This window comes from Sinohyriopsis cumingii, chromosome 15, assembly GCF_028554795.1.
Source record: "Sinohyriopsis cumingii isolate HCF-2022 chromosome 15, ASM2855479v2, whole genome shotgun sequence".
NCBI lineage: Eukaryota > Metazoa > Mollusca > Bivalvia > Unionida > Unionidae > Sinohyriopsis > Sinohyriopsis cumingii.
In genome coordinates, this window is record NC_142975.1 from 68,515,001 (window position 1) to 68,537,638 (window position 22,638).

General features: G+C 34.2%; 1 protein-coding gene across 1 annotated transcript in view; it reads left to right on the forward strand.

Annotated features, from left to right (window-relative positions):
* The window catches only part of LOC149782014 (large subunit GTPase 1 homolog), a 61,957-nt gene that overhangs the window by 5,025 nt on the left and 34,294 nt on the right, over nucleotides 1-22,638 (forward strand). Inside the window, exons 2-7 of the mRNA XM_089933416.1 lie at nucleotides 5,273-5,399; nucleotides 13,433-13,553; nucleotides 13,922-14,008; nucleotides 14,828-14,914; nucleotides 15,915-16,058; nucleotides 17,132-17,216. Of these exons, the coding sequence (XP_089789542.1) occupies nucleotides 5,273-5,399; nucleotides 13,433-13,553; nucleotides 13,922-14,008; nucleotides 14,828-14,914; nucleotides 15,915-16,058; nucleotides 17,132-17,216 (651 nt within the window). The remainder of the gene's footprint in view (nucleotides 1-5,272; nucleotides 5,400-13,432; nucleotides 13,554-13,921; nucleotides 14,009-14,827; nucleotides 14,915-15,914; nucleotides 16,059-17,131; nucleotides 17,217-22,638) is intronic.

Below are 22,638 nucleotides of genomic sequence, written 5' to 3' on the forward strand. Positions count from 1 at the left end.
TTGTAATTGTCTTATTATATTAGCTGTATGTCTGTGGGATAGGTTTAGCTGAGCTTTGTAATTGTCTTATTATATTAGCTGTATGCCATGGGGATAGGTTTTGCTGAGCTTTGTAATTGTCTTATTATATTAGCTGTATGCCAGTGTGATAGGTTTAGCTGAGCTTTGTTAATTGCCTCATTATATCAGCTGTATGCCAGTGTGATAGGTTTAGCTGAGCTTTGTTAATTGCCTCATTATATCAGCTGTATGCCAGTGGGATAGGTTTAGCTGAGCTTTGTTAATTGCCTCATTATAGCAGCTGTATGCCAGGGGGATAGGTTTAGCTGAGCTTTGTTAATTGCCTCATTATAGCAGCTGTATGCCAGTGGGGTAGGTTTAGCTGAGCTTTGTAATTTTCTTATTATAATTAGCTATATGCCAGGGGGATAGGTTTAGCTGAGCTTTGTTAATTGCCTCATTATATCAGCTGTATGCCAGTGGGGTAGGTTTAGCTGAGCTTTGTAATTGTCTTATTATAATTAGCTGTATGCCATGGGAATAGGTTTAGCTGGGCTTTGTTAATTGCCTCATTATATCAGCTGTATGCCATGGGAATAGGTTTAGCTGAGCTTTGTTAATTGCCTCATTATATCAGCTGTATGCCATGGGGATAGGTTTAGCTGAGCTTTGTTAATTGCCTCATTATATCAGCTGTATGCCAGTGTGATAGGTTTAGCTGAGCTTTGTTAATTGCCTCATTATATCAGCTGTATGCCATGGGGATAGGTTTTGCTGAGCTTTGTTAATTGCCTGAGCTTTGAGCAGGACTGTTTAATGTACATCAGCATACTACAGATTACATGCATATATCGTGGTGGTCAGTGTCAGTGGGTGTCCAAAATCATGTTTTAAAGGTGACATGACATGTTATGGCAGATTTGCCAAATAGTCTCAGACTGTTGGTGGCTCACTAGTAATTAACACATGTATTTTGACTGACTTGTCTATGTAGATGGTAATAAAAAATCCCTCTTCTTTTGACACATGGTGTTAAATCCTTAACTTTCACTATTTTGTATGTACCCTATCAGTACAGAACTGTGTATCCATCAGTTATTGATCAGAACATTTTAAAATGATCACACATGGGTGGAAGCAAGCATCCAGATAGTATATTACAGCTAAAGGCTGAAAACTCCAGTACAGATAGTGCCAAGTATCATTGGTCTCCGTCCATCACCAGTAATGTCAGGAAAAAAGGTGGAAATCTACTTGTTGGTCTGTTTTGATAGTACAAGTCATACCTGTCATGTAGTCCAACAATGCAGTCAATCAATCCTTGTTGTTTGTTTGGATGTGATGTCTTAATTCCAGCACAACAGTGATGTATAGCTTATTTCCGGGTCTGCTGGCAGAAACTTGAGGCCAGTTTTTCAAGAATCTCTCTGCACTTGGCAGCCCAATACTGACAGTGTTCCCCAGATTTAAATGTAATTGCTTTAGTTGGACTGTTCTTGCTCCAACATCTTTTTCCTGATGGAATAAATTTCTGACACAAGCAAGTGGTCACATTTTCAAGATCTGTTGACATGCATTTTAGTTGCTTGAAATGCAACAGTAGATGAGGAATGCCAGAGTCAGTTGAATTAGTAGTTAATTTCTTTTAAGAATGAAGAAAAAAATAATGTTGATGAAAAGTGATTAGAAAGCTTAGTTGTGTTAAAGAAACTTATACCCACTTCAACCAACTTTGGCATTCATTGGCTACCATTGTATTTAATGCATGCTATACAACCTTGTGTTCGAAGTAAGATGCCTCATCCAAACAACATAAATAATAGGAATTGAAGGCTTACATTGTATGACCTACAAGTAATGTAGGCATTCAGTACCAGCTGTTTCAGTAATGGGTGCCAATTTTAGCTGGACTTGCCATAGAGTTGAAGAGCCTATGGGATGGTCTGTTGTCCTATCTGTTGGCACAAGTTTTTTATCATTACTTTGTCTAAATTACCTGTAGCATTGCCATGAAACATTACACACTCCCATGCATTTCACTGTATGGTTTGTCCTAAATGACAATGGTACTGCATCGACACGATTGGAATATGCAGTATTATAGAATGATGATTGGAATATGCAGTATTATAGTATGTTGATTGGAATATGCAGTATTATAGTATGTTGATTGGAATATGCAGTATTATAAAATGATGATTGGAATATGCAGTATGATAGTATGATGATTTGGAATATGCAGTATGATAGTATGATGATTTGAATTTGCAGTATTATAGTATGTTGATTGGAAAATGCAGTATGATAGCATGATGATTGGAATATGCAGTATTGTAGTATGATGAATGGAATATGCAGTATCATAGTATGTTGATTGGAATATGCAGTATTGTAATATGATGATTGGAATATGCAGTATTATAGAATGATGATTTGAATTTGCAGTATTATAGTATGTTGATTGGAATATGCAGTATGACAGCATGATGATTGGAATATGCAGTATTGTAGTATGATGAATGGAATATGCAGTATGATAGCATGGAGATTGGAATATGCAGTATGATAGTATGTTGATTGGAATATGCAGTATTGTAATATGATGATTGGAATATGCAGTATTAAAGAATGATGATTGGAATATGCAGTATGATAGTATGATGATTGGAATATGCAGTATGATAGCATGATGATTGGAATATGCAGTATTGTAGTATGATGATTGGAATATGCAGTATTGTAATATGATGATTGGAATATGCAGTATTATAGAATGACGATTGGAATTTGCAGTATTATAGTATGTTGATTGGAATATGCAGTATGATAGCATGATGATTGGAATATGCAGTATTGTAGTATGATGAATGGAATATGCAGTATGATAGCATGGAGATTGGAATATGCAGTATGATAGTATGTTGATTGGAATATGCAGTATTGTAATATGATGATTGGAATATGCAGTATTATAGAATGATGATTGGAATATGCAGTATGATAGTATGATGATTGGAATATGCAGTATGATAGTATGATGATTGGAATATCTAGTATTGTAGTATGTTAATTGGAATATGCAGTATGATAGCATGATGATTGGAATATGCAGTATTGTAGTACATGTATGATGATTGGAATATGCAGTATGATAGGATGATGATTGGAATATGCAGTATGATAGTATGATGATTGGAATATGCAGTATGATAGTATGATGATTGCAATATGCAGTATGATAGCATAATGATTGGAATATGCAGTATTGTAGTACATGTATGATGATTGGAATATGCAGTATGATAGTATGATGATTGGAATATGCAGTATGATAGCATGATGATTGCAATATGCAGTATGATAGTATGTTGATTGGAATGTGCAGTATTGTAATATGATGATTGGGATATGCAGTATTGTATTATGATGATTGCAATATGCAGTATTGTAGAATATTGAATTGGAATGTGCAGTATGATAGTATGTTGATTGGAATATGCAGTATTGTAGTATGATGATTGGAATATGCAGTATTGTAGTATGATGATTGGAATATGCAGTATTGTAGTATGATGATTGGAATATGCAGTATGATAGTATGATGATTGGAATATGCAGTATTGTAGTATGATGATTGGAATATGCAGTATTGTAGTATGATGATTGGAATATGCAGTATTGTAGTATGATGATTGGAATATGCAGTATGATAGTATGATGATTGGAATATGCAGTATTGTAGTATGATGATTGGAATATGCAGTATTGTAGTATGATGATTGGAATATGCAGTATTGTAGTATGATGATTGGAATATGCAGTATTGTAGTATGATGATTGGAATATGCAGTATTATAGAATGATGATTGGAATATACATTATGATAGTATGATGATTGGAATATGCAGTATTGTAGTATGATGATTGGAATATGCAGTATGATAGTATGATGATTGGAATATGCAGTATTGTAGTATGATGATTGGAATATGCAGTATTGTAGTATGATAATTGGAATATGCAGTATTATAGTATGATGATTGGAATATGCAGTATCGTAGATATTGAATCAAATGATAAATACCGGTATGCAGTATTGTAGAATACTAATGGTCCAGAAATCTATTTCTTACAAAAATGAATATGAATTGTATGTAAAGATCAATAATATAACTTTAAAAAGACCTTCTTTTGTCTACACCATCTTTTATTTGGCTAGAAATTTTAAAAAAAACTTTAACTTATTCTAAAATAAAGTTTTAATATTGGCCCAAATCTTGTGTGTGAATGGACTTGTGAGTGGACAGACACTCACACAGATGTCAGAGTGATTGTTATGTCATGTTGCCACCAATGCAGGCTAGAGAAGAAAAATATTTACAGAACTTTGGGAGAATGGGTCTTGAATAGTTTTCATCTGGAACATACCAGGGCTTTTCAGTCAAAAGGTAACTAGGCTGAGAAGCATGCAGCAAGACACATGGAGATTAAGTAATTTAAGAGAACCTTTCAGCCAGTGACTGTGCTTGTAAATATTAACTGCTTGAACTTGCTTGATACTTCCATTGCTATAATAAACGTGGTAGTAAGGTGTAGTTATGACAATTAAAGTAAATTTAAGAAGTAGTAAGGTGTAATTATGACAATTAAAGTAAATTTAAGAAGTAGTAAGGTGTAATTATGACAATTAAAGTAAATTTAAGAAGTAGTAAGGTATAATTATGACAATTAAAGTAAATTTAAGAAGTAGTAAGGTGTAATTATGACAATTAAAGTAAATTTAAGAAGTAGTAAGGTGTAATTATGACAATTAAAGTAAATTTAAGAAGTAGTAAGGTATAATTATGACAATTAAAGTAAATTTAAGAAGTAGTAAGGTATAATTATGACAATTAAAGTAAATTTAAGAAGTAGTAAGGTATAATTATGACAATTAAAGTAAATTTAAGAAGTAGTAAGGTGTAATTATGACAATTAAAGTAAATTTAAGAAGTAGTAAGGTATAATTATGACAATTAAAGTAAATTTAAGAAGTAGTAAGGTGTAATTATGACAATTAAAGTAAATTTAAGAAGTAGTAAGGTGTAATTATGACAATTAAAGTAAATTTAAGAAGTAGTAAGGTATAATTATGACAATTAAAGTAAATTTAAGAAGTAGTAAGGTATAATTATGACAATTAAAGTAAATTTAAGAATTTGTCCGTTGTAATGTTTTATTGACTTCCTGTATTTATCACTTGTCATGCATGACTTTGTTTCATTTCTTTCAGATCCATACAAGTCAACTGAATGATGGGTATGACTGGAGTCGGCTCAACCTGCAGTCTGTCACAGAACAGAGCAATCTTGAGGATTTCCTTGCAACTGCAGAGCTTGCTGGCACAGAATTTGTTGCAGGTAATGAAAAATTTGTTGTGGTTATATCTTTGGAAAGCGTCAGAATCTTCACGGAATTCGCAGTTTAATATGGTGAAAAATTATGTTTTATTAAGTCATAGAACCTCAAAAACTTTGCGGCTGTTGATATTGCAGATTTTCTTGACGTTTCAGCTATAGACACTGTATAGCCAGGATTGTGCACTAAAACGTATACATACATGCACTTAAAACCCATTATAACATGATGCTCGGAGTCCAAAGAATAACATTGCGATATAAGCAGGATTGCATTAATTTTTTTGTGAAAAACTTCCCCATTGAAAATATGCATTGAAATTTCAATGTCATCAGTTTTAACTAACCTCTTGATTATATAATCTGCTAGAGGTATGAATAACTGGCTTTCTAAGAGCATGTATTTAGGGTGTTAAAAAAAAAAGTTACCTTAAATAAAAAAATGGGATCCATGCGGCCCTTTGTTATAAGAAGAATCGCATTATAAGCAGAATCGCGTTATAATGGGTTTTACCTGTACATACATACCACACACACACACACACACACACACACACACACAAACATATGTACATACATACACACACACACACATACATACATACATACATACATACATACATACAGTAGTCCCCCTCTTATAAGGCCACCTCTATTGCAGCAGGGAAGTGGCCTTTCTATGGGGGGTGACAAATGCGAATAGTAAATACATATGAAGAAAGTCACAAATGAATTTATTTCTAAAATATTTAATATTTTCATTTAAAAAAATCACATGCATGTTATGAAATAAATGTAAAACAAACTGTTTCATCATTTTCAAAAGATCGTTATGAATAACCATTGATATAGTTTTAAAACTGTCTTTATAATTATGTTACAAATCACATCAGCTGTCACTTTCTTGGTAACAGTCTAAAAACCAAATCAGTCTCGTCACAATCAAAAATATCCTTGCTGTCATATCCCATGCATATATCGTTTAGTCTTTTGTTCCAATCTTCATTATTAACATCAGCTGATTCTCCACTAAGGACAGAACACTTAATATTGTGTCGCACTTGAAATCTGTGCAACCATCCGTTACTTGCAGTAAAGTCGTCATATCCCAATTCAACTGACCAAATTGTTGCTTTTTCTTGTCATTCAAATCAGGATACAAACAATTCCTGGCTCAGACAACCTTCTTTTCTCCAGCCATTTCACCTTCCCACTTCTGCAGAATTGTTTCCTTATCTTTCACATATTTTTATCTGAGTCTTTCCGACATAAGTTTTCTGCAAGGCTCCTCAAACCCCACCCCCCCTTCTCGGTCAGTTGAATTAATTTCACTTTCTTTTCGAAACTGAGAATTTTTCTTTTCCTCGATGACATGTTGATATTTTTGCAGTAAGTTATTCATATTGCAAACTACAATACTGATAAAACAATTTTGTATGCATCTAAACAAATTGTCGTGTTTATAAAGGAAGTGATGTTGTCACGTGATTCGTTAGTCGCAGTCTGGTACCCTGTTGTTTTTATACATTTTTTTTTACAGTATGTGAGAGAAGCCGAAACGGTTTCGATATGTACCATTAACATCTTGCAGATTTGACCTCGCGGCCGTTAGGATTTGTAATTTTGACATTTTTGTCAGTAGTAACAGCTACTTATTATCAAAGTGAACAAGCTCAACATCTTACTAAGGGAAGCCATAAAGGCTATCAAACCATTTTCCTGCTGACTTGTGTATTGTACATCGATACTGCCACTTCTCAGCTGTTACTACTGTTCAATGATTGTAATCTTATCAGTTATCAGTGACTAAACCAGCCATCTTATGATAACACAGCAGTATGCCTAATTGGATTACATGTACTTACCGTTTTGTATGGATGAAAATATGAGTCTTTCTCGACTTTATGGAATAAATGTGGCTTCTCATGAGGTGTAAATGATATAATATTTACCTTAGTGGCACATGTACTTTAGTCAACACTTCCTTCAATAACGAAAACCTGACATTGGGAAACATAAATCGGATTACTTAACACATATTATGAATAAAATACTGTTTCTGGATACATATTAAAATAAAATGCGGCCGCTTGTGAGGGGTAAATTTTATATTATTGCACTAATATGCTGGTTGCGTTATCAGTGCCAACGAATTTTGGCCGCAAGGAGCAGGTGGCCGATGGGGGGGGGGGGGGCGTTCAAGAGGGGGACTACTGTACATACATACATATATACATACATTCATACATACATACATACATACATACATACATACATAGCTTGTTGGATTTTAGTCAAGAAGGGTAGCAAGGAAGGAGGGAAATAAAATAAATAGCAAACATATATACATCTTAATACATTTGTTCCAAAAGTGTATTGCTAGTTACTACGTCTGGATAGCCTATCCATTCCTTTACTGACTTTGCATAATAATTCCCAGAGTAGGTACAACGTGTAATGAGGCAACAGAGAATTAATTATGCTTAAATGTTGCCATTATTTATCATTATGCTTTCTTTCACCAAATTGCGCATTACACTAGACTGTATATGGACTATACATTTTTGGTACATTAAAAAAATGAGGCAACAAAAGTTTTTTTTGACACTTTCGTTATCATATCTTTAATTTGCACTGATATAAATTCGAGAATATTCTTAAAAAAGGTGACTGCAGTATGAGAATAGCATAAATGTACTTTCCTTATTTGCTATTTACAGCAACTATATATGACTTACTTCCAAGAAAACAGACAGGCTTCTTCAAATGTGAACTCTGCCTCACAGATTCATTTTACTGATAAGCTGGGGAAGTTGTGAACCAATCTGTATTTTTAAAGAAAATGGCACCAGATGTTAAGTGAAATGCATTACAGTGCGAATTGTGGACGTTATCTGATAAAAAATATTAGAGTAGATGCATCTTTTCAAACATCAAAACATGTCAGATCAGAGAAAACAACAAATCAAAACCACTTTACAAACTTTAAAAGAAGTACACCAATCGCTCCATAACTCGTGCCCTGATAACTCGTGAACCCGTGGATCCCATTTTTTAAACCAGAAAATACCAAGATATTGATCCCTATTTGTTGAACTTGAAGAAAATCGCGATCAAATTTGGTAACAGAAACTTTGATGTATCTATCGTTTTATCATAAAAAATGGTAGATAGGACCTGGAAATTTTGATCAGCATTATGCATACATGCCAGACCGCTCCGGTGGCCTAGTGGTTAGAGCGTCCGCCTCGGATGCGGGACGTCGTGGGTTTGATCCCTGGCCAAGTCATACCAAAGACTTACAAAAATGGTACTAACAGCTGCCTCGCTTGGCGCTCAGCATTAAGAGGTTAGTGTTAGGACTGGTCGGCCCAGTGTCAGAATAATGTGACTGGGTGGGACATCATGCTACATGTCTGCGGCATGATGCCCCAGTGCTAGACATCACTATAAACTGCCACATTGCATTAAAAATCCAAATCACAACAACAACCACAGCATACATGCCAACCATTACACTTTTGGCATAATCATTATGATTTTTTCACTATATTATGCCTTGTGCCTAACTGTATTTGGATTACGCATTTTTTATATATCCCCCTTCAGAAACATTAATAATTTGTTTTCTCATTTTTATTAAGATCCCATTAATCCCACAGACCGTATTCTAGAAAAGAAGATTTCTATGTAACTACGACACAAGAGTACGATTGTCCGAAGACTTGCATGCAGTTTCCTAACAGTTATTTTCTATTTATAGCAGTTACCCTATTTCCAAGAAACATGCTGGTTTCTACTTTTGACCTTGGTTTCTATTGTTAGCAGCTGTATGGCTTTGTTCTAATTCATATCTGGTACAGAACCAGTCTGTAGGTATTTGGTGCTAAAAGTCAAGTCAGATTTATTCTAATCAATGCGCATCTTAGAGCAAAAATATTTGTCCAATAATTTCACAGATGAATTAGGGAAGACGAAAACTGATTCAGAGATGAATACATGAATTACACAATACATTGTTCCGTTCTAGGGCAGCTTCGCGCCCCTTGCAGGCTACGTAGAAAGGATTTTACTATAGGCCATGGTAGTAAAACAAAGAAACCTTGAATTAGCTCATTTTACTAACTCCAATACTAAGGTTACTACTTTTGTTTTTTACATCAGAACTTAATTGTGGACACAAATTTTATAAATGCAGAGGCGTTATCTGCCGGGCTCTCCAAGGGCATGTTCAGTTTTCCAGTCAGCTCAGCATGCTGTCTTTTAATAACATTTACTAAGCTTTGGTTAAAGTAATGAGCAGTTTTGTACCTGGCACACATTCTCATTTGTAACCGATTTTAAAGTTACTGTCTTTTGCAAAAACAAGGTTGCAATTACTGATACAATGATACTGAATCAGACGAAGATTTTACTTTTTTCATGAGTTTAATGAGTATTTCCTTTTTTGGTGAAAGAGTTTAATAACATCAGTTTTTAGGTGAATATTTTAAATATTCAAAATTTTTATCACTCTACACTCGTGTCTCCCTATTTTTACACGACTGTGCTGTATTCAGGTATAGGAGAGAAGTCACTCTTCCTAAACATTTTAGTCTGGTGTCAGGCCCAGTATTTAATAAAGCTTTAATTAAAACAGTAGTATGCACATTGTGGCATATATACTCATTTTTAAGTCGAGTCCAACTGCACATTGTATTGACTCAGATCGGTCCTTTCTTGATGTACCAGCAGATCTGGGTCTGTGCAGTTTGTTAGGAATACAGAAATCATTATTATTATATGCTCATTTTTGTCTCCGTTAAATTTTCATTGTCAGAATAGTGCAGTAGTTTACAATATATTACACCTCGTGTGCCCAATAGTGTATTAGGATTTACTTTGTAAACAAATCATGTATGCTGACATAGTAGACGCTTTATGTTTTGGCTGATAAAATTAATTTCTGAATGAACTAAAGCAGATGTTTCATGGACTGCCACATACCAGCTGCTTTGAAATATTCCACGTTAACATTTTTGATACAATGTTTCGGATTTAGGCTAGCGATAGATGCCAGACAGGTCATAAAATTGCTGGCTTCCTACAAATGACATGGAAGTGATAAGGCATAACATGTCATCTTTATCTGGTACTTAATAGGAATGGCCAAAAATTTACTTGCAGTTTTACATTTTAAATTTTTTCAAAATGTACTTTCTTTGTTCTTCAAGTTGGAATGTGATGGGTTCTAAAGCTTGATTACACATTTAAAAATTGTAACGACTACATTCCAAATGCAGTTACATCCTCCCTACTGCACTCAAAATGAAATGAACATTATATTTCAAAGTGTCTTTTTGATAATTACAATTGAATCAATTCATATTTTCCCCCTCATTATGATTCCAAACATTCAGTGACAGAATGGGGGCCCTGAGTGGCCGAGTGGTCTAAAGCGCTTTCCGTTACGAATCACTGCCATCTCACCTCTGTCTGCATGGGTATGAGTCTCGGATTCGGCTAATGTGGGTATGTGAGAAAGCTTTCCAGTAGCTTCTCGTGGGTCGGTGGTTCATTCCGGGGTTTTCCCAGGTTCTTCCTCCACCATTAATACTGACCGCCATGTATAGCCTTTCGTGTGCTGAAAAATGGCGTTAAACCCTACAACAACATTGACAGAACAGAAACACACTTGCAGAGGTCAACACGCTTGTTTCCTTGCTGAAATCAGATGTACTTCATGTAGAATTGGCACAGATAAATCCAGTCCATAATCACAAAATTTTGTAGAATCAACAAAAATACCAAAATCTATTCATTCCAGACTAAATAGTAAATGGAAAAGTGGTTGCAATGCACATTCATTCACAATATGTCTGTAAATTTCAATTTTAAGTAGAGAAAAATGCCATTTTTTTTCTATGAAAGTGATGTTTAGCTCGCGACTAAGTTCAAATTTATCTGGGCAGAGTTATGTGCACATTAATAATATTGTTATGTACTGATGAATCTGCGCTTGTGTATTTAGTTTGGAATACAGCATAAATTCAGTTATTTTGTTTCTTAGAGTGTATTTTTGTTTATATAATTAAGCCTTAGGTAGAATAAGAAAATGAGCATATAATTAAAAAGGTTACTGCATTTGTATGGGAAAATATGAACTCATTTTGTGGGATGGATATACTGCACTCCAAGGGTCATGCGGTGTTTCCATCCGAAAAACTTGTTCATATTTTCCCATACAAATGCAATAACCTATAAGTACCAACAACAATGTCCTTGATCTGCTGCCATATAATGCACTGGCAGATTAGGGTCTGTATTGTTTGCAGATGGCCACAAGTTATAAACAAATATATATGGTATGTATATTGTATATCCAGAGATATGCATTAGAGCATTTAATAATGTGCTATAAATTGTATATACAATGTATGGAGGACTCATCTAGGACTAGCATATACAGTGTATGGAGGACTAGTATATACAATATGGAGGACTCATCTAGGACTAGTATATACAGTGTATGGAGGACTCATCTAGGACTAGTATATACAGTGTACGTGGGACTCAGCTAGGACTAATATATACAGTGTACGTGGGACTCATCTAGGACTAGTATATACAGTGTTTGTATCAGTCATCTAGGACTAGTATATGCAGTGTATGGAGGACTCATCTAGGACTAGTATATACAGTGTATGGAGGACTCATCTAGGACTAGTATATACAGTGTACGTGGGACTCAGCTAGGACTAGTATATACAGTGTTTGTATCAGTCATCTAGGACTAGTATATGCAGTGTATGGTATATATCATGTATGTAGGAATTTGTCTATGACTACTATATACTGTGTAGGAATCATCTAGGACTAGCATATTCGGTGTATGTGTACTTAGGAGTCATCTAGGACTAAGATATACAGTGTGTATCAGACTCAACTAGTACATCTGTAAGCATCATCAACATGTATATATAGTGTACATGTATGTATGAGTCATCTGGGACTAGCATGTACAGTGTGTGTAGGACTTGGCTAGGACTGCCATATTCAGTGTTTGTAGGACTCAGCTAGGACTAGTAGATACAGTGTACATGTACAGGAGACAGCTAGGACTAGTATATACAATGCATCTAGGAATCACTGAGGACTAGTATATACAATGTGTCTAGGAATCACTGAGGACTAGTATATACAATGTGTCTAGGAATCACTGAGGACTAGTAGATACAGTGTACATGTACAGGAGACAGCTAGGACTAGTATATACAATGCATCTAGGAATCACTGAGGACTAGTATATACAATGTGTTTAGGAATCACTGAGGACTAGTATATACAATGTGTTTAGGAATCACTGAGGACTAGTATATACAATGTGTCTAGGAATCACTGAGGACTAGTATATACAATGTATCTAGGAATCACTGAGGACTAGTAGATACAGTGTACATGTACAGGAGACAGCTAGGACTAGTATATACAATGCATCTAGGAATCACTGAGGACTAGTATATACAATGCATCTAGGAATCACTGAGGACTAGTATATACAATGTGTCTAGGAATCACTGAGGACTAGTATATACAATGTGTCTAGGAATCACTGAGGACTAGTAGATACAATGTGTTTAGGAATCACTGAGGACTAGTATATACAATGTGTCTAGGAATCACTGAGGACTAGTATATACAATGTGTCTAGGAATCACTGAGGACTAGTATATACAATGTGTCTAGGAATCACTGAGGACTAGTATATACAATGTGTCTAGGAATCACTGAGGACTAGTATATACAATGTGTCTAGGAATCACTGAGGACTAGTATATACAATGTGTCTAGGAATCACCGAGGACTAGTATATACAATGTGTCTAGGAATCACTGAGGACTAGTATATACAATGTGTCTAGGAATCACTGAGGACTAGTATATACAATGCGTCTAGGAATCACTGAGGACTAGTATATACAATGTGTTTAGGAATCACTGAGGACTAGTATATACAAGTCAAAAAATGTCCAACAGATATTTTTTTCTTTGTTTTAGAAAAGTTGAATGTAAAAGTTGTTGACTCCAAGACCCACTCAGGACTTCTGTCACTTGAGGAGAAACAGAAAGTGTCTGAGCTTCATAAGAAACATGCCAGTCTGTTGCGAATTCCAAGAAGGTATTATGAATAACCAAAAATTCTAATGATCTTAATTCATTCAAATTCAAGAAAACTAAACATACTTTCATAGTTTAGCAGCTGCTATTTTTATTAACTCTCATACAATTCTATTACATCCCTGGATATTTTTCTCAATAGGAAATTCAGAAACTTTTACCTCTAAGTTTTCAGGAGTGTAGAAAATACTGAAAAACATAGTGATGTTTTGGCCTGACAATTTACATTTTTTTATTTTGCACTTTTATAGCTCAATATTTCATTGTTATTAGTAGCAGTCATAGTTATTAATGATACCTTTACAAATCTGAATTTTAATTATGTTTTCAAAGCATGATTCATGATGTTACATTGTTTATATTTCATAGACCACCATGGGATAAAACAACAACTCCGGAAGATCTGAGTGCAAGTGAAAGAGAAACTTTTCTTGATTGGCGCCGCACTTTGGCTAGGTAAGAAATGCACATTATTCGTGTTATTGTGAAAGTTGTTTTTCAATCCTTATTTTCCATTCTGTGTTTGGACATGCGCTATTCTTGCCTTAAATTCAAAATGATACATTTAAACATTGGCTTCTTATCAGAATCAATGCATAGAAATTAATAACTTGTATCAGTTGTGCTCAGTGTCTTGACAGATAAGCAAACCCACTGAATCATTAAAACACTTGATTTTTTTTATTGGACCAAGCTTTTCATTGATGGTAATTCTGTTGTGGTTTGATAGAGCTTTGAGCAAGATAATCCTAAAGAAATAAAGAATGCCTGACTGTTTTATTTAGTTATACTTCAATCAGTGCATGGGATAATGAATGATGGTCCCATCTAAATGCAATTACTACGTAATATGAGGCCATAGGAAATGAGCGAATTGAAATTGTTGACTACATGAAACCTTTACTATTCTGGAATTACAATGTATTAATAAATTAACATCAGATATTTACTCCTACTTTGCTGCTAATAATGCACAGATCATAGGAAATTATGTATGTATAATCATGATGAATACTATATTTAACTTCTTTACACCATGGCGCACATTATATTTACTTGTATTGTATTTTATGATATGGGTGGGTGACCTAAATCATTTAATAAAATATATTATTATTGTTATTTAAAAGATTTAAATTTCTACACGCCATTTTATCATTTCATATTGATGTATAACTGTAGTGATTAGAAATTTTCAGTTTTTCAGAAACTAATCTCACTTTATGTTATTGCTTTCTTTAAGATTAAGTCCATAATGAATCTTGTGTTTTCCAGCCTTCAGGAAGTGGAGGGACTTGTCATGACTCCATATGAGAAGAATTTGGACTTCTGGCGACAGCTGTGGAGAGTAATAGAACGAAGGTCTGACATATATCAGGGGCATTGGGGATCTTCAGGCCCGCATAATTGACTCATTGGAAAATTGAAGAATGCTCATTTGCATATCTGCTCAGACACTGATTGTCCAAATTATTGACTTGTATTGACTGTACTATATCCTCGTAAATGTGATTTATTTTATTGACTCGTATTGACTGCTACCATATCCCCATAAATTTCTTTATTTTATTGACATGTATCGACTGCTACCATATCCCTGTAAATGTGTATTTATTTTATTGACTCATATCAAATGTTACCATATCCCCATAAATGTGTACTTATTTTATTGACTCATATCAAATGTTACCATATCCCCATAAATGTGTATTTATTTTATTGACTCCTATCAGATCCTACCATATCCCCATAAATGTGTACTTATTTTATTGACTCATATCAAATGTTACCATATCCCCATAAATGTGTGTTTATTTTATTGACTTATATCAACTGCTACCATATCCCCATAAATGTATACTTTTTATAATATAATCTGTAAATTAAACTAGTTTCTTAATCATAATGACTTCATAATACCGAGTAAAAGAAATCAGCAACAAACACAATCAGATACACTCTAATTAAATTATAATTAAAATGATATTATGAAAACTAAATTATTTTTTTTCATTGAGATTTGTGACATGTTTGCAAATAGTTGTCAGCTCACAGGAACTGACAGTATTTCGTGTTGATTTGTTTCTTATTACTAAATTTACTTATGATGCGAAACAAATTTAAAGATAACGAGGATGCTAAAAAGAGTATTTTTTGCTTGTTTTCAGGGAGTAGCTGATTATATTGTGCATTATGTAGTAATACCTGTCTTAATGGACATCTCTATAATAAGGACACCATTTTAATGTTAATATTTATCAAACCCTTTTCTTGACTTTGCTTACATAACTAATATATTCAGATATTGCATGAAATTATAGAGAATAAAATTAAACTGTTGATGCTCTTTTCTGTATTTCAGTGATATTGTGGCACAAATAGTGGATGCCAGGAACCCACTGTTATTCTACTGTGAGGATTTGGCTACATATGTGGAAGAGGTGGATCCAAACAAGGTCAACCTCCTTCTCATCAACAAAGCAGATTTCCTTACTGAAACACAGAGGTACGAGAGTTGAGTATTTTTACTGTTTACAATGTAGATAAAAAGATGTCTTCCACTTTTCGTGTTTTTTTAACCTTACTGGCCATGGTGGAAACCAATCATACACTGGTAAATTTGATGCCAGATGGTCTGCACATATCCAATAAATTTAGTTTGCATGAGTTCAGCAGCGTCTGAGGCAGTTCACTGTGCAATCTGGGGAAAGTCACTGTGCAGTCTGGGGCAGGTCACCGTGCTATCTGCATGCAAATGTCAGTCTTAATGAATCAATTCATTAGTTGCAAGTTGCATAAATTGCTTTGGAACAGACCATCGATCACTGAATTTGACACTTTACAGTTGTTCTTTACCATGACCAGTTTTGTCAGGAAAAACAGTAGGTGACTGAACAACTTGTTGGCCTATCTGCAGTGTTGCTTCCCATAATGCCTCTCTTCAGTAACAACAACTTCTTGTATCCAGTCATGGTCTGATTTTCCATTTTCTTCATTTTGTTGACATATGTAACCTTTCCTCAAATGCCTTCTCCCTTTATACGAAGTCCTAGTTTTTAGAAATTTTTAAAATCTTAGTTTGTCATAAACAGTTCTCACTGCACTAGCTTACCCATTGCCTGTATCTATTTCAGACTCGCAGGTATTGTCAGATCTGCACCCATCTTAGATCTGATGAAAAGAGATACTGAGATAGAAATTTTGTTTTGTTATAAATATCTGACAGCTAACTGTTCATATAAACTTGAAATATTATTGATACATAGTGATAAATGTAATTAATTGATATGAACTTGAACTATTATTGATACATAGTGATAAATGTAATTGATATGAACTTGAAATATTATTGATACATAGTGATAAATGTAATTAATTCATATGAACTTGAAATATTATTGATACATAGTGATAAATGTAATTAATTCATATAAACTTGAAATATTATTGATACATAGTGATAAATGTAATTAATTCATATGAACTTGAAATATTATTGATACATTGATAAATGTAATTAATTCATATGAACTTGAAATAAAGCATGATATTGAGTAATTAAAGCTTACTGTATTACAGAGACATGTGGGCCAAGTATTTCAGTAGGCAGGGCATACAGATTGCATTCTGGTCAGCTGTACAGGAGATGGCCAGGCAAGAGGCGGTAAATATTATAATTTTTTGCTGGATTTCTGGATTTACAGTAACTTTTGATGGATCTCATGCAAAAAATCTATGTCTTGTTTCATTGAGTAAGGAACTAAAAAAATATCTTACAGTCATGGTCTTTCCCAGCAATAGTGTTCTTTCAGCTCTCTCACCTTGGAGGTGTTACTTAAAAAAATAACTTTAGACTCAGTTAATAGGTCAAGGTCAAATTACTAATCTTGATCTTTGTCCATTTTAATTTCAAACATTTTCCATAAATGTTTAACATGGGTTCTTAGACATAGTGTAACATGTTGGTTAGAGCTGGGTACCACAAAAAAATTTGTGTCGCTGTATTATGAACATATCACGATACATACCATGGTATACCATAATTATATTATGAACAACAATTTAATGTTCTGAGACAGGGGCCAGAGACTATTTTGAAGAAAAACTTGGTCTGTCAATAACTGGAAAAACTATGGTACTCTAGTTTATAGCAAAATAACACCTATCAGATCCTTTAAATTATTGTAAGAAAAAAATAATTATCTTGAGATAAAAGAAAAAAGAAAATTGCACCCCCTCCCTCCCTGGCCAGTTTAATAGTCAGTACTTTATAGTTGAATTTTCTATGTTTATGTTAATTGTTGTACAAGTTCTAAACTAAAAACTGTAACTAAAATGAGATGGTTAACCTTACACTTATAGGAGGCACCTTGTTAAAGACATTTTGCTGGCATAGCTTGTTGATATAAAGATTTTTTAGTGATAATTTGTTGATTAAGGGAAGTCAATATTTGGAAGATATTTTCAACCCTACTAATTGGCCAATTTCTAGGAGTAGATGTCATAATGTACAGCATTCACATGACTTTATGATAGCATGGAATAGGACATAAAATGGACCCTCACATTTCTTAAAATAGGGAATTCTTGATATTTTTAGGTCCACATATTTAGTAATTTGTGACAGGAATAATTCTTTGTACTAGGTGTTAGTACTAAGTCATATAACTGAAACAAGAGGAAAACCATGCAAGTGTGAAATTAGAGTTTCATGATGTGTGGTCGTTATGTGATTAGATGATAAGTACTGTAGAATTTATGTGTTTAAGAGCAATTAAGTTGACAGTGACTGTTCTCTTGAGGTCCTTGGGAATACAGGAAAACATGTACTATCAAGTCATGCAGTTGTTTAATTAGTTCAGTATGAGATCCTTTTTATGTAACTGAGTGGGATGCCAATACCCAGGCAAGATATTTATCGGTGAGGGCTAGTAAACATAAAACACATTGACTCATCAAATGAGAAAATATTTAGTGAACTTGAGAAATTGCATAAAATTCAAACAGAAAACAACTGCTATTTAGAAAATCTTGGGATGATTTGCAGTCTTACAAAGGAATACCTGTCTTGAATACATTAACATGTACTTGAAAATGAATAAAAGATGACATTTATTTTCAGTTTTTAATCTGAAATTTTTCCACAGATTTGTATTTGAACAGAATATCTTTCATGATATCACATTTGACCACCACATTGACATACGTGACATGCGTCAAACATGTTATTAGAGGATCATGAATAATAATTATAGCATTCAAAATAATTTCTGACAAATTCAACTGTTTTGTAAAATAAAATGAGTAATTCATTTTTTTTTCCATGTAAAATGAAAATATGTTTATAGAATTAAATTTGAACAAGATTACTCAGGAATTTATGTACATTACTAATGGGAAGTACCAGAAATGCAAAAAAAAAATACAGTAGTACATACCATCAGGAAAAAAGACACTGTAAACTGGTATTTCAGTAATACTGTGCATCTCTAATGCTGGTGTGATTAGACTATCCACCTTTCTGTTCTTTAATACCCAACATGATGAAAACTAATATATGTAAATCAAATATGAGCATTCAAAATATAATATGAAAGTCAGTCATAGGTGAATCTGTTTGGATTTACAGATAAATCTATATATAACAATGATCTGGTTGAGTGAGCAGCACTGTATCATTTCTATAATTTTGGTATGTGGGCCGCAGTGTCTTGAATCTATGGAACTACAATGTAACCCTCATGCCAGATACATTTAACTCCTATTTGCTTGCATAGCAAAAATATTCAAAACTTAATTCTGGGGCTCCCTCCTTATAAAAAAAATGTTATTTGATCTGAATTTTGGGCGCAATCTGAAGGGTGATTTAATATGATCAATGTAGCTGTAATTGCTAATATGCACGCCTAAACTGGGGCTATTTAAAAAGCTCATAAACAATTATAGGAATGTAACTGGTCAAGATTTGAAATCCAGTATTTCTCCATCAAATATTTAACCTGATCACATTAACATAAGGAAATGAATCTCTGTTTCCACTCGATCTTGCCCTCCTGGAAAAATGACTACCATATTTGCCGGCCTATAAGTCAATGCTGACTGTAAGCTGAATCAGCAAATTTGGCAAACTTTCCATCCATCATCCTCGTAAGCTGATGCTAGTATAAGACAAGGCCAGATCAACACCTCTGATTGTGTTTTTCACATCGTTCCACACAGCATCACGACACAGCATCACGAATTTTATCTACTTGTAACTCAGTAGCCTTTCCAGTCATGATCTTTAAATGTAACTAAAAGTACCTAATTTGTTTCACAAGAAGTATTTGAAATGTATTATGTACTTTTAGCTACGTATAATGATGCTGACCTGAAAATTTATTGAGTTACAGACATTATGTAACTCGCGATTCTGTGTGGAATTAAATTATTATAACTTACGGTTTCATAAATATTAAAAGTAACACTGTATGCTATTTCAGATTACCAGCAATAAGGAAATTGCATCATTAATACTAAAATGCATTTTCGGGGGGGGGGGGGTAGGGGAAGAGAGATACAGATATAAGGATGCATATGTACTTAATCACATTTTTCTCTTTGCACCTCGTGATCAAAATGAAATATGGTTCAATGTATGAAAGAGAGAGAGTTCAGTTCTTCATGGATTTTTTTGTTCTTTTTTATTTTTATTTCTTGCCTGCATGTTGCTGAAGCTTTCGTCAAAGAGAGAAACCATTAATAAATGAAACAGTAAATGTAAACTATGAAAATACATACCATACTCCTTCAGGGTTTAAATATTCACAACAGTTATATCCATATATTCTCCAATAGGTTAAATCCCAAGAATGATTATTTTGCATGCTAATTTTCAATGCAAGTATAACCAGCTCTCCATTCCCAACCATTAAGAGTTAGTTTAAAGTGCATGTACTTTTCCTGTACTTAGGTAGCAATTGCTTTGATCTTTGCACATACTAGTTGTAGTTTAAATTGGTGTCAGTTCTGTTGGCAGGTTAAAAAATGCCACTGGCTGTGAAATTTACAGTGGTAACCACTTGGCATTTCCTTTAACTATATGGTACAGTACTCATAATACCCATGGTTAGCCTCATTTCCCTGTTGGTAGCCTTGCTAATCTTGACCTCAAACAGGTGTTATCTTGGAATGACTGAATACAGCCATAGCATATTTAATTAGCATGCAAATACCACTACAAAGCCCTGTGATTTCTTTTAATAATGGGAGTGGAAACAAAATTTAAAAGGAATTGCTTTGCTAGTGGTATTAATTGATAGTGGCATATGCTAGGTGCAAGAAGAAAATTGTGATGGAATATGTCTTTGTCATGGTTATTCATCTTCTAACTTGTAAATTCTAACACATATATGTAATTAAATTTAAACAACATGTATTACACACAACGTACATTACTGGTGCATGCTGCTTCAGAGCAGTTACATCTGATCTCTGTTAATTTTTAATACTGATGATCATGTAATTGTTTAAAATACTAAATGTGGGATCCTATATTTGTTCATACACAATGTCTTCCCCAAAATGAAATATGTTGTACACATTATTTTTGTACTCTCTAAGAATTATTTTCCATACAGAAATACAGTAAAGCGATTCGGGTTGACATAATCCATATATAAGTCAATCTGGAGTATAAGATGAAGCTAAGATTATCTGGTCAAAAAGTATAGTCTTATAGGCCGGCAAATACGGTAAATGTCTTTCCATCTATATAGCAAGTATAGACAAGGGAGCTAACTCTTACAGATTAACTCCCCTGGTCACTTATCACCTGTGTCCAGTTTAAACTTCTGAACAATCCTATGCATTTTATTTTTAATGCTGACCGTCCAGCAGTTATTTTCAGTGGTATAGTAAGTCAAAAGATATGATATACCTGGTGTACAATTGTCACTTTCCCCATTTAAATTATTTGTATTATGAGATATTACAGGTCATTACTGACCATGTGATATTGATTGGTAACAGTCAAGTTTTCTCTGGTGTGATTGTATTGTGTCATTAAACTTTGGTTTGCAACACACGTTTTGGAAATTTGGCTAATTGAACAATGAATATATGTGTTATGAACTTGTTTTTTTTTTCCATCTCCTTTTCATTAAAGAGATGATTTTATATTATCTTTGCAGTAGGGGAAGATGGCATGGCTAGTGTCAAGAATACCTTTAGATGCCCCACAACTGGAAATCAGTCTGTTCTGACATCAGTTTGTTGGGTTGGAAAGCACATTTGCTACTTAGTGACAATCAGCAGTAAATTGGACTTTGTGACAGTCAGCAGCAAGTTGACAATGCAAGGAAAAGACCCTTCACATCACTTCCTGGAAATCACTTTTTCATTGCCTCCTATGCTTGGATGGAACACTTCAAAAGAAAGACCGTTCTGATGTCAGATAATTTGGTCTTAGGGAACTATCAGGCGGACACAATGACCAAACCTTTGCATTATGGCATGGGAGCACTTTCATTGATATGCCCATTGTCATATAAACATACAAGTCTGACACATCCTGAGCAGGTTTAATGTCCTGATTGACCTATTATCACAGAGAGGCCCACTGCTTTATATGGAATATTTGCTCCATCCTTCATTGTGCACCCTATGAGTTTGACTGGTACTAGACCTATTTGCAATGAAATGGAACAACACCTTTGTCTCTCCTTTCCCAGACCCAAGGGCTTAGATCCCATATGCCCTTTCAATCAGTTGTGAGAGAATGTGGCATATTGTTTCACTTCAGAAGTAGCAATATTGAAAATAATTCGGAAAATGAACAGCATCGCTTACAGAATTGTTCTGATTACCCTTCTCGAATTGTAGACAGATCTTGAACCAATTTTCTGCTTGATCTGGCAACAGACATACCCAGTAAAATCATAGTTGTCTCCATGCTGATTGAGCAGCTACTGTCGCTATTCCATCCATGTCCAGAGAAACTGTTGTCAGGGATGTATGCACACAAAAATAGTTCAGAGCTTCAGCTAAATGGCCCTCTGTTTGAAAGGCATGAGGGTAGGTGGCATATTTTCGACAAATGGTGTCAT